The following is a 13,779-nucleotide window of genomic DNA, read 5'->3' on the forward strand; positions in this document are numbered from 1 at the left end:
GTACAGTTTTTATGAGGCTTTAGGAACCTGAAAGTACCACTTAACTATTTGGAGAGGTTAGGGAAGGTTTTAGAGAGTTGATGTTGGAGCTGAGTATTGAATAGGAATGTTTTTTGAACATGGTTTCAAGTTAATGCTGCTACTTTAAACTGTTTACCACCTGATATTTTCAGCAATGATGAAATTAGCATGTGAGTGTTATTATGGCAACAAAAGCAATATGAGAAATCTTACCTAATATACATGTGGAACGGAGTATTGAATATAATGTATTATGTGATAGTTTTTCTTATCTGTTACATTGGTGACTTTCGGATGTTAAGAATTTAGTAATCCTGGGTGTAATATGATTTCTTTCACTACAGATGCCCTCCTCGCACTTTCTTACCAGCCCTCTGCAAAATATTTCTTGATGAAAGTGCTCCAGACAATGTGTTGGAGGTAACAGCCCGTGCCATAACATACTACCTGGATGTATCTGCAGAATGCACCCGAAGGATTGTTGGGGTAGATGGAGCTATAAAAGCACTTTGCAATCGTTTGGTTGTGGTTGAACTTAACAACAGAACAAGCAGAGACTTAGCTGAACAGTGTGTAAAGGTAAGTCTCAATTATTTATTGGTACATTTGAAGATCTCTCAGAGAGTGAAAAGTACACTTTGCAAAAAAGAAAAAAAAAAATGAAATTCTTTTCATTATCAGCTTTTACTGAGAGTGGTTGAAAACAGTGGAAGTCATAGTCCTTGTGGTACCAAAAGAGATCCCATATGCCTTGGGGAAAGAAATCTTTAAAGAAGAATTGTAGGTCACTGATAGTGCTTTTCTGTGTTGCCTCAGTGCTGTTTGGTTTCTGGTAGCCTCTAACCCGTTGATACAGGTTATTTCTGATCTTACCCAAAATGACTTTATATGCATGTGTTAATGACCGGGACAACTAACAGTAATCTACTAGGCATCATTCTAAACACTTTGCATGTATTAACTCATTTAACTTCATGACAACTCTGTATGAGGTAGGTGCTGCTAATATTATCACTTATATTTGTAGGTGAAAAAAATACAAGCATAGTGAGATGAAGTAACTTGCTTGGGGTGATACAGGGAATTAGTGGCAGAGAGCCAAGATTCAATGATGAGTAATTTGAAGATTTAGGAAGTCTGATTCCAGGGCCTGTGAATTTAATTATTTTGCTATACTCCTGTTAGAGTTAGCTGTTTCATTTTATTCTTGGTGGGACTAATTATTAACTTTATGTGACTCTAAAAGCATCAGTACTGGTAAGTAGTTTATTGGAGCTGCTTAGTGAACATATTTAGACTTTATGTGATTCACTTTTTTTAAAAAATTCCTAAATATTTTCATTCCTTTTTATGATTCTTGCTGCTCTCAGTTCAGTTCAGTCGCTCAGTTGTATCCGACTCTGCGACCCCATGGATTGCAGCACGCCAAACCTCCCTGTCCATCACCAACTCCCAGAGTTTACCCAAACTCATGTCCATTGAGTCGGTGATGCCATCCAGCCATCTCATCCTCTGTCGTCCTCTTTTCCTCCTGCCCCCAGTCCCTCCCAGCATCAGGGTCTTTTCCAGTGAGTCAACTCTTCACATCAGGTGGCCAAAGTATTGGAGTTTCAGCTTCAGCATCAGCCCTTCCAGTGAACACCCAGGACTGATCTCCTTTAGGATGGACTGGTTGGATCTCCTTACAGTCCAAGGGGCTCTCAAGAGTCTTCTCCAACACCACAGTTCAAAAGCATCAATTCTTCAGTGCTCAGCTTTCTTTACAGTCTAACTTTCACAAACATACATGACCACTGGAAAAACCACAGCTTGGACTAGACAGACCTTTGTTGGCAAAGTAATGTCTCTGCTTTTTAATATGCTATCACTAGTTTAGCAATTTTCAAACTTTTTGCCTCAGGATCCCTTTATAAGTCTTAAAGTATTAAGGACCTGCAAAGAGCTTTTGTTTATGTAGGTTCTGCTTGTTTCTATTTACCATCTTAGATATTAAAACAGACTCTAGAAACATTTATTCATTTATCATAAAATAACAAGCTCAGTATGTGTTAACATACATTACATTTTTAATGAAAATATACCCCGAAGAAAGAGAAATTTAGTGAGAAAAGTAGCATTGTTAAGCATTTTTGTGAGTCTCGTTTGAAATTTGTGACTTAATAGAAGACAGCCAGATCCTAATATCTGCTTCTGCATTCAGCCTTTTGCTATATCTCAATTCATATCACTTTTAGAAAACTCTACCTTACACTCCTAAAGGAATAAGAAAGAAAAAGACAATTACTGTTATAGTCGTATGAAAAAAACAGGGACCCCTGAAAATGTCTTCCCCATGCTTTGAGAGTTGTTTTTATAGGTTTTAATATCTTGACTTTCTTCTCTGTGTATATCGATGTATTTCTGTCTGTGTCTGGCCTCAGAGGAAGAGGTATCCATTTTTCTGTTCAGAGTTTTTTCCCCTCTTGCTCACATCACTTCAGTTTTCTTCCAGAACTAGGACTTTAATCCATTGCATATATTCACTGAGCTATATTTTCAAACTTTTTCTTATCTGCTAATACCCTGCTCTCCCTTTCTCTTTTTCCTTTGCAGATTATTAATTCATTCTTCACTTCTTCAGTGGTAGTACTTCCTAAGGTTCTGTTTTTACCTTCTTAAAGCTATATATTTAAGCTTTAAGATGAAATTTGTCTATCTGCCTAGACAGTCTCATCTATGAGCATCAGTACCATTCATATATAAATATATGCCCTTTACATCTTTATCTCTAGAAGTGACTTCTCTCTCAAGTTCTAGACTCCATATTCAAAGGCCTGTTGGACATATTCACCTGTTGCCTGAATTCATTGTCTTTCATTACAGATAAACTCCTCTCTTGATAAGTGGCATCAACTTGTGCTCAGTCACTTTAGACAGTAACCTGTACTTTATCTTTTATTTGCTTTTCTCCACTCCACACATGTAATTAATGATCAAGTGCTTTTCTAGTTTATTTTCTTCTATTTGTTCCTGCCGTTATTGCCTTGGTTAAGCCCTCATCCTTTCAGGAATATTAATGCTTGAGTTTTTGCGTTTGCCTCTACACTCTTCTTAAACCCTGTTTTCCCCAGTTATTAACTGGGAATCCAATCATATTATTTTTCCTGCTTGAAACATTTTTCTTGCTTACAGAATAAAGTCTAAATTTCTGGTATGCCTGTAAGAACTATGGACCCTAGTTCTAGTTATATGAACGTATTAAATATCATATAATTTAGAAAATAAAAGTGACTTTTATTTATTTGTGTTTAAATATTTATTTATTTGGCTGCTCTGGGTCTTTTAGCTGTGGGATCCTTACTTGCAGCCTGCAAAACACTGTCATTGCAGCATGTGGTATCTAGTTCTCTGACAAGGGAACCTGGTGTCCCCTGCATGGGAGTGTGAAGTTTTAGCCACTGGTCACAGAGAAGTTCCAAAAAGTGATTTTTTTTTTAATGTATTTTTAATTTCTTTTTATAGTGAAGCAAGTAAGGTGTTTATTAGGAGGAAGAAGAGTACAGTGCTTGTGGATAGACACATGGGTGGGCTCAGAGAAACTTGCCCCCAAAGTGATTTATAATGTCTTAATATTCGTAGAGTATGTGTGAAGATAATGAATAGTTGGCATTTATTGATTTGTTTTTTTAATGTCTAGGACTTTTATAGACTTTTGCTAAATTACTTGTAGTTCTTAGCTTGCCATACAGGTTTCACCACCTAAACCTATGCTGTCTAATATGGTAGCTATATGTGACTGTTGAACACTTCAGATGTGGCTGCCCCAAATTAAAATATACATGGGTTTTTGAAGACTAAATGCACAAAAGATACCAATGATTTTTATATTGATTACATGTTGAAATAATGACACTTTGGACATATTGTGTTAAATAAAATATATTAAAATTAATTTATTCTGTTTTGCTTCACTTTTTTTTTTTAATGAAAGGTTAAGTGTGTACAATAGGCTCCAAGACTTCATTCTAGCTATTGATAGCAGCATTGTATGGCAGGGAATCTGGATGTTTAAATAAGAATGGAATTAAAAATCACCATTGCCTCAGGCACAAGGGACAGCTTTCTGCCCAATTTCTTAATTCCACCTGTGGCCAGGGGGCCTACTCCCTGAGTTTCTTCTGTTCTAATTTCTGTTTCAACTTGAATGCCGTATCTTCCCAGTCCATCTTGTTGGTCACCTTCTTGGGCTATTTCAGGGACTACTTCTTGGCATCTTCACAGCCAGATATAGCTCCTGCCCCTCACACCCACCCTTTCTCAGACCCTGCCCTTACTTTTTAAATGACTTCTAATATATTTGGAGGGTGTATCACGTTCTGTCAGTCTTGAAAATGAAAATTGAACTTACTGTATTCTTCTGTTTATTTTATTTTACTGTAGGTTTTAGAACTAATATGCACTCGTGAATCAGGAGCAGTCTTCGAGGCTGGTGGTTTGAATTGTGTGCTTACCTTCATTCGTGATAGTGGACACCTGGTTCATAAAGACACCTTGCACTCTGCCATGGCTGTGGTGTCAAGACTCTGTGGCAAAATGGAACCTCAAGATTCTTCTTTAGAAATTTGTGTAGAATCTCTGTCTAGTTTATTAAAACATGAAGATCATCAGGTAATTAAATAGCTTCTGTGTACTTTATTTTCAAAAAGTGATTTTATAGTGTCCTCTGGTTATAACTATGATATAAAGTTGACTCTTGAACAACCCGGGGGTTAGAGGTGCTGACCCTCTGCACAGTTGGAAATGTGCACATAACTTTATAGTCTGCCATCCCTATCTGGGGTTCCAAAACTATGAATTCAGCCAACTATGGATTGTATAGTTCTGTAGTATGAATTTAGTGGGGAAAAATATCCACATATAAGTGGGCCCATGCAGTTCAAACTCATGTTGTTTCAGGGTCAACCTTAGTGTAATTGGAACTTTTTGTTTGATGAGGTAGAGATAATTTCTCTTTATCTCATTTTATATTTCTATATGGTAATCTTTTTGTTTCTTTGGCAGTGAGACATTTTAAATTATAAAAGTGGCATGGGTTTATTCTTAAGATTTAAACATTTTAGAAATATATGATTTCTAAAGCTACACTTAATACCCAGTGAAATTTGTTGGCTCAGCACAATTTTGCTTACTTAAAAGGGTAGTTTTCATTCAAGTAAAATAACAGTTTTTAAAATTTTAAATGTGTAAATTTTTGTTAAATTATCATCTTTAGAAAATAAAACTTGACTTCTAGTACCTTTTTACCATTTCGATGTTAATTATTTTCAGTTAATTAATTTCAGTTAATTATTTTCAGCTATTCATCAATTATCTTGGCCTAGTTATACATGATAATGGTAAAGATTTATTGAGCTTTTTACTGTTCCTCTAGTTTCTTTACATGTATCATCTCTTTTGAGCTTAGACAATGAATTATAGGTACTGTTACTGTTCCCACTTTGCAGATAAGTGAATTGAGGAACAGTTAAGTAATATTCTCAGGTTATACAGTTACCAGAATGAGGAGCCAGGATTCAAATCTAGATGGGTGGTATCCTTTGCTGCAATTGCCTTTCTTAATAGTTCACTGTTGAAATACACAGTACTAGTCCTTTTTAAGTGAATTTTATTTACATGTATATTCTTTACATCATTAGGTTTCAGATGGAGCTCTGAGATGTTTTGCATCACTAGCTGACCGATTTACCCGTCGTGGTGTTGACCCAGCTCCATTAGCCAAGCATGGATTAACTGAGGAGCTATTATCTAGAATGGCTGCTGCTGGTGGTACTATATCAGGGCCATCATCAGCTTGCAAACCCAGTCGCAGCACCACAGGAGCACCTTCCACAGCTGCAGATTCCAAATTGAGTAACCAGGTGTCAACAATTGTAAGTCTGCTCTCAACACTTTGCAGAGGCTCTCCAGTAGTAACGCACGTAAGAGTGGTTTTTTTCCTTCTTTAATCTTTTCAAATAAGTGTCTTTATATAATGAGAATAGATTAAAACTTTCTTCTCTCCCATTCTCTTTTTAGGATCTCCTGAGGTCAGAGCTTCCAGATTCAATTGAAAGTGCATTGCAGGGTGATGAAAGATGTGTGCTTGATACCATGCGTTTGGTTGACCTTCTCTTGGTGCTATTATTCGAAGGACGAAAGGCTTTGCCAAAATCTAGTGCTGGATCCACAGGCAGAATCCCAGGACTTCGGAGACTGGATAGTTCTGGGGAGCGCTCACATCGGCAGCTTATAGACTGTATTCGAAGTAAAGATACTGATGCACTTATAGATGCAATCGACACAGGAGGTTGGAAAATATTTTTTAAAACATAAGAAAACTGAGATAAGGAATTATGTTTAATTTCTAGGCTTTTTTTTTTTTTAATTTTTAAATATTTTTAGCAGTTGTGTCAGAAAACAGAATGGCCAATGTCTTCCATATCTCCTCTCCCTGTGTATATAAATTAGTCTGGTGCATGGTAAGATCTGAATAAATGGTTTTTGAATGAGTAAATGAAATTAACCTGTTTTATTGCCAGAAGGAAGTCATACCAAGTCTAAGGTTAAGCACAGATTGAATTGAGGGCTGTTGTTTTCTTAGGATTAATGGAAACTGACACAATTGAATTTTCATAATACACACTTTTGTATATTATGTATAATATACATATAATATACATTTTTTTTAGACTGCCTCATGAGCTGATCAGCAAATATAAGCTGGTGAAGGATACTTCTGTGGGACTTCCTTGACAGACTAGTGGCTAAGACCCTGTGCTCCCATTGCAGGGGGCACTGATTCGATCCGTGGGGTAGAGAACTAAGATCCTGGATGTTGCACAGCATGAAAGTCAAAAGGGAAAGTATTAATCACTCAGTCGTGTCTGACTCTTTGTGACCCCATGGACTGTAGCATCTGTCCATGGAATTCTCCAGGCAAGAATACTGGAGTGGATTGCCATTCCCTTCTCCAGGGGATCTTCCTGACCCAGGGATCGAACCTGGGTCTCCCACATTGCAGGCAGATTCTTTATGAGCCATCAGCACGGGGAAAACAAATAAACAGAGAGATGTTATAATAAAAAGAAAAGATCTTCTGGGTCATCAGACTTTTGTTTTGAGTATAGATGTGGTTTAGCTTCTTTTCCTCAGTTACAGTATGAGGCAACTAATACTCTCTAGTTTTATTGTATATTTAGTTATTTTATTTCTTATGTTTATTTTTAAGCCTTTAGCCTTGTGAATCCCCAGTGATTTAAAAATTTTGGAATACTTTTTCTTAGCAGAATTTGCTGATTATTTACTAGTGTATAGTTGACCTAAATGTTTAAATTTGGCTGTCTATTTAGTGATTGTTAATAACAGTTAATAATAATCTTTAAATGGTTCCCACTTTAGAAAAGTTCTTATTATTTTGTTGCCTTTAAAAAAGATTTATTTTTTTCCTTTAAACTTTCAGCCTTTGAAGTAAATTTTATGGATGATGTAGGTCAAACTCTATTAAACTGGGCTTCTGCATTTGGAACTCAGGAAATGGTAAGCTAATAAATAAAAGTTAATGTTTTAAATCAAAGACAAATGTTAATAAGGCAACTTTATGAGTCTCCATTATTTTACAGGTAGAATTTCTTTGTGAAAGAGGTGCTGATGTTAATAGAGGTCAAAGGTCATCATCATTACATTATGCTGCATGTTTTGGAAGACCTCAAGTAGCAAAGGTAAAATCCAAGTTTTTAAATTATTAATTTAATATTTAATATTTACATTGTTCTAAAATTAGAATAATATAAAAACTTTTATTTGGAGAAGCCATATTTACATACTATCTTCATTGCCTCCGTTTAAATCTTTTCATTGGTTTTTTTAATACAGGTACAAGCAAGAATATATATGCTTTTTTTTAATACAAAATGTAACATATATACTGATCTATACTTTGCTTTTTTCATTTAAAAATACAATTGTTAGTATTTAATTATTGTTTAATGATACACCAGCTTCCCTGGTGACTCAGATGGTAAAGAATCCTCCTGCCGGGCAGGAGACCCAGGTTCTATCCCTGGGTTGGGAAGATCCCTGGAGAAGGGAATGGCTTCCCACTCTAGTATTTTTGCCTGGAGAAGCCTACGGACAAGGAGTCTGGTGGGCTACTGTACATGAGGTCGCAAAGAGTCGGACACAACTGAGTGACTAAGTGCATATGCGATACACATTGAGATCTCTCCCTATTAGTATATAGAGATCTTTGTTACATCTGTATACTTAACCTGTGCAAATGTATTCAACCAGTCAGCTATTGCTGAAAACTTGTTTTTTCCCCTCAGTTTCTTTCTCCTGGTAATGAATAGCTTTATACATGTTTCTGTTACTTCTGTTTATCAATATAGCAGATATTCTGTTTGCAGAAGAATCATAATATCTTTGATTCTTACACTAGCAAAGGACTTTTGTTGTTGTTCAGTTGCTCAGTTGTGTTTGACTCTGCGACCACATGGACTGCAGCACAGCAGGCTTCCCTGTTCTTCACCATCTCCCAGAGTTTGCTCAAGTCTGTTTTTTACATTTGTTCCTTTATTTTTTAGATTCTTTACATAAGTGAGGTCATACAGTATTTATTTTTCTCTGTCCAACTTATTTCACTTAGCATAATACCCTCAAGGTCCATGCATGTTATCACAAATGGCAAGATTTAATTCTCTTTTATGACTGAGTAATATTTCATTGTATATGTATATACACCATGGATCTCAGAAAGAGCCAAATGAATTGCATCTAATCTTAACCTATTTTGATTATATATTAGGCCATAATGAACTATAGCTGCCATTACTAATAATGATATAATAGGTACTCATTAAGCACTTATTCTGTGCCAGCCAGGGTCTTAAGCATTTAACATGTTTTATCATTCTTCTGGAGAAGGAAATGGCAACCCACTCCAGTACTCTTTCCTGGAAAATTCCATGGATGCAGGAGCCTGGTAGGCTACAGTCCATGGGGTTATAAAGAGGTGGACACGACTGAACGACTTCACTTTCTTTCTTTCGATAGTTCCTTTTGGAGAAGGAAGTGTCAACCCACTCCAGTGTTCTTGCCTGTAGAATCCCATGGACAGTGGGGCCTGGTGGGCTTCAGTCTATGGAGTTGCAAAGAGTTGGACACGACTAAGCGACTAACACACACACACATCATTCTTCACAGGTTCTTCTGTTTTTTAATTGATTCCAAGATACTACCTCCCACCATACACATTTTAACATGTTTTAAATAGGAAAGTCTTAGAATTGGTGTTGGCCATATAGAAGTTACAGCATAGTTATTATTACCTGTCCATGCAACAAAAATTGTGGAATGGATTTTAGTAACTTGGGTGAAAAATCCTGTCTGCTAGGGCACTCTCAGAAACTCTGTGTCACTAAACTCTTCATGGCACAGATGACAGCATTCTCTGTTGTACAGACTGAATGCTAGTACCTCTGTTAAAGAAATTGAGAGGAGAGGCTTGATGGAGAAGATGACAGATTCAGATGTGAACAAACTTAATTTGAGATGTTAATAAATAACCAAGTGAAATTAATCTATACTTTTTTCAAGATATAAATAAACAACTTTAGAGTTGTGTGCAAAGGCAGAGATTTGAATTGATAACCTGCTTAAGTGATTCTGTAAATCTGCATTATGAAGGATGTGGATGCAGTTGAAGGTTGCAGAACTGTACATTGAAGAAATAAGGTGTTGCAAGATATAAATAAACAACTTTAGAGTTGTGAGCAAAGGCAGAGGTTTGAATTGATAACCTGCTTAAGTGATTCTGTAAATCTGCATTATGAAGGATGTGGATGCAGTTGAAGGTTGCAGAACTGTACATTGAAGAAATAAGGTGTTGATCACTAACATCCATATTAAATGCTTTTCTTTTCTAGACTCTGTTACGGCATGGTGCAAATCCAGATCTGAGAGATGAAGATGGGAAAACTCCATTAGATAAAGCTCGGGAAAGGGGCCATAGTGAAGTAGTAGCTATTCTTCAGTCTCCAGGTGAGTAGTAGTATCTTTCCTTTTATGCCATCTGCTATTACTTTTCAGCTTCACTTCCATAAAAGTAGCTTTTTGTAGACAAATGTACTACCTAATATAAGGAAATAATTTCCTTGAAGTCAAGTGATTTTATACGCACACTCTTCTATTTGATAAACCTGTAACAGTGTACTGTTCTATGTTCTTTGAGACTGTGGCTGCATGATTCCAAAAAGACCAAATCACAAGTTTAAGGGTGTGGGAATGTCATAAAGAATAGTTGGTTATTGTGTAGACAAAATACTTTGACCAAATTTTTAAGTTTTCACAAAGTAGATGAATGCAGAGTCTCTGAAATATTTTTGGAATTTTTCATGGGGTCACAAAGAGTCGAACACGGCTGAGTGACTAAACTGAACTGAGAGTATCCAAAATTATCTCCTTAAGTTGTGATTCAACTCATTGGAGGTACTAATGTTCTTTAGTATTTTTATGAACATCTTTGATAGATGCTATGCTAAGCTATGCTAAGTCACTTCAGTCGTGTCCGACTGTGTGCGACCCCATAGACGGCAGCCCACCAGGCTCCCCCGTCCCTGGGATTCTCCAGGCAAGAACACTGGAGTGGGTTGCCATTTGCTTCTCCAATGCATGAAAGTGAAAGTGAAGTCGCTCAGTCGTGTCTGACTCTTCGTGACCCCATGGACTGCAGCCTACCGGGCTCCTCCGTCCATGGGATTTTCCAGGCAAGAATACTGGAGTGGGGTGCCGTTGCCTTCTCTACTTTGATAGATACAGTATGCTAATTTGATTGTTGTTAATTAGGATAGCTATCATTGAGTACATTTTAATATGTTTTTCCCTGAAAAATTTTCCAAAAAATGTATTTTATTGAACAATATTTGTCTATAGGTGATTGGATGTGTCCAGTTAATAAAGGGGATGATAAGAAAAAGAAAGATACAAATAAAGATGAAGAAGAATGTAATGAGCCGAAAGGAGATCCAGAAATGGCACCTATATACTTGAAAAGGTTACTGCCAGTGTTTGCACAAACATTTCAACAGACTATGCTGCCTTCAATAAGGTAGTTATTCATACTATTTGTATTTACTATTTATGTAGCTTTATCTATCTCCCTTTTCCAGAAGAATGTGATATTATTTTAATATTGAAAAGGTATGGTAAGAATAAAAATTAGATTGGAGAATTAAATCTTTCCTTCTGATGATCTGACTTAAGAGAAGTAGTTTAGAAAGTCAAGAAAACTAACCTAACACAGTTTTTGTAACTCTCTGAATATCAACTCTAGAGAAAAATTTTAAGTACAGCTAACATTTATTGAGCTTTAGGAGGCCTTTTTGATAGAGTCAGTGTAAGCCGGCCACTAGAGGAGTTACCCAGAGAATTAGGACTTGGCCCTCTTTACCCTTGCAAGCTAATAAGGAAGACATGAGTGATAATATAGAGTGGTAAGTGGTAGATTAAACATATATTCCCTGGGAAATAAACGATTTAATAACTAATTGGCTGGGAAAATTAGAGATTTTATGCAGAAATGAGATTTCAGTTGGGGTATAAAGGATACTTGGAAGTTTTCTAGGGAGATAGATTTAGAAGGGTCAGTGAACAAGAATATGTACAAAGGCATGAAGTTATGGGTCATTTCATCCTGACATGGGTCCTGGTGGCTCTCCCTCTACGGTGTTTTTAAAGTCTGCCATGTTTGTCCATCTGTTGCTAATACTCTGGTCCAAAGTACCATCGTCTGTAGTTTGGCTGCTATACTTGCCTTTTACCTAGTCTTTCTCCTCTTTTTCTGTCTTGTCCTTCTACAGTCTGTTCCTACATATTAGACTGAATTCATTTTTAAATCATGTCACATCACCTGATTTAAACCCTCCAGTAGCTTCTTCTTCTTTTAGTCACTAAGCCATGTCTGACTCTTCTGCAACCCCACGGACTGTAGCCTGCCAGGCTCCTCTGTCCATGGGATTCTCCAGGCAAAAATACTGGAGTGGGTTGACATTTCCTTCTCCAGGGATCTTCCCGACCTGGGGATTGAACTTGCATCTCCTGCTTGGCAGGTGGATTCTTTTCTGCTGAGCCACTTGGGAAGCCAAGTAGTTTTTAATTGGCCTTAAATAAAACCTAACTCCTTAACACTCAGGCTGTGAAGGTGTCTTGTTTAAGTCCCAGTCAGCTCTCTGACTGCATTTAGTACTATCTAACCCCTAGTCTACTGCACTTAAACTATGCTAACCTTCTTTCTGTTTTTGAAACTTTCTATGTCCATTCTTACCTTGAGGCTTTTGCACTTAGCTCACTTTGGTGGAGACTTATCAGTCTCCGGAGCCTTTGAATGGCGGGCTGCTTCATTCAGGCCTCAGTTCAAATGCTTATGTCCAGTGACAGATATCCACCCCATTTAAATTTACCCCTAAGGCATTTTTCATGTCAATCATAATGTTTTACCGTCTTCATAGAGTTTATACTGTCTGAAATCTTGGTCTTTGAGCTTTTTGTTTTATTCTCTGTCTCCACTCTAAAGTTGTGTTTAGGTTAAATGAGGCAGTATTTGTCTTTCTCTGGCTTATTCACTTAGCACAGTGCCCTTGAGGTCCATCCATGTTGTCACTTAATAGATTTTTAAAAAATCCGTTTGCCAAGTATGGATTCCATACTGATGCACATTCAGTATGTATGAAAATGTTTAGACTCCTGGATCAAAGAATCCCTCTACTGAAGAGATAAAACTGTATAAAAATAATATACAGTATATGAAATAATAATAGTATTAAATATATTAATAATATAAAAATAATACTATTTATTGTATTGATTGAAAAGTCTGTAAGCTAAATGCTCACAATTTATATAATACTGTTAAATAGGACAATTTTATTTTATGTATATTATGCATGGTGAATTGGTTAAGAGATTAGTTTGAGTTGAGGCTCTTAATTTATTAGCTCTCTAACCTTAGTAGACTTACCTTTCTTTGTGTCCTTTTTTTTTTCCTCTGTAAAACTGAGCTAATAAAACTACTTCATAGGGTTTGTTGGGTGGATTAAATGACATGTAAAGTTTTTAAAATACATACAAGTGTTCTGGCTCATAATGTTTCAGCATGATAGTGATAGTAGCCAGATAGGTAGACAACGTGTGAATGTTCTTATGTTATTGTAATTGAGATAAATCAGAACATAAAACTATTATTATACATAAATACTGATTTTACAACCATATATACATAGGTATTAACAAACACTAGAAGGACCTGATCCAGTTAGGCCAGTTTGTCCTCCTTTTGCCTACTGTATTCTGTTATGTACTTGAATTTGTAATAAAGGATATTTTAAATTTAAGGAATGCATAGTGTTATGAAATTCACCTAGGGAGAGTTGTGAAATACATGAAGGCCACATTCTGAGGGAATACATCTGCGTCACACGCCTCTCTTAGATCTCGGTCGTGATTTTTGCCTCTCCACCTTTCCTGTGGAGAAGTCACTTCAAGGGCAATGATATCTACAGCTTGGTGCTCAGACTTGGTAGATGCTCAGAGAACGTGTGTTAAATGAATTACTAACTTTTATGTAATAGACCAGTGTATTATCATTTTAATGTCTGTGGTTATGTGTTTCTTCTATTTTAAAAGAACAATTTGCTTATTATAAAGTTGAGGTTAGTTTATGTGACTTTATTGAGTATCTCCTATGCT

General features: G+C 36.4%; 1 protein-coding gene across 18 annotated transcripts in view; it reads left to right on the forward strand.

Annotated features, from left to right (window-relative positions):
• Positions 1–13,779, forward strand: part of HECTD1 (HECT domain E3 ubiquitin protein ligase 1) — a 76,879-nt gene that overhangs the window by 15,460 nt on the left and 47,640 nt on the right. For all 18 annotated transcript variants that reach the window (XM_086363715.1, XM_086363723.1, XM_086363717.1 and 15 more), the window contains exons 3-10: positions 366–600; positions 4,441–4,668; positions 5,697–5,978; positions 6,076–6,346; positions 7,499–7,575; positions 7,659–7,757; positions 9,963–10,077; positions 10,969–11,143. In XM_086363715.1, coding sequence (XP_086219841.1) covers positions 366–600; positions 4,441–4,668; positions 5,697–5,978; positions 6,076–6,346; positions 7,499–7,575; positions 7,659–7,757; positions 9,963–10,077; positions 10,969–11,143 — 1,482 coding nt within the window. The remainder of the gene's footprint in view (positions 1–365; positions 601–4,440; positions 4,669–5,696; positions 5,979–6,075; positions 6,347–7,498; positions 7,576–7,658; positions 7,758–9,962; positions 10,078–10,968; positions 11,144–13,779) is intronic.

Source organism: Bos grunniens, chromosome 21, assembly GCF_055505025.1.
Source record: "Bos grunniens cultivar Pamir isolate PY7600 chromosome 21, Bosgru_T2T1.0, whole genome shotgun sequence".
Classification (NCBI taxonomy): Eukaryota; Metazoa; Chordata; class Mammalia; order Artiodactyla; family Bovidae; genus Bos; species Bos grunniens.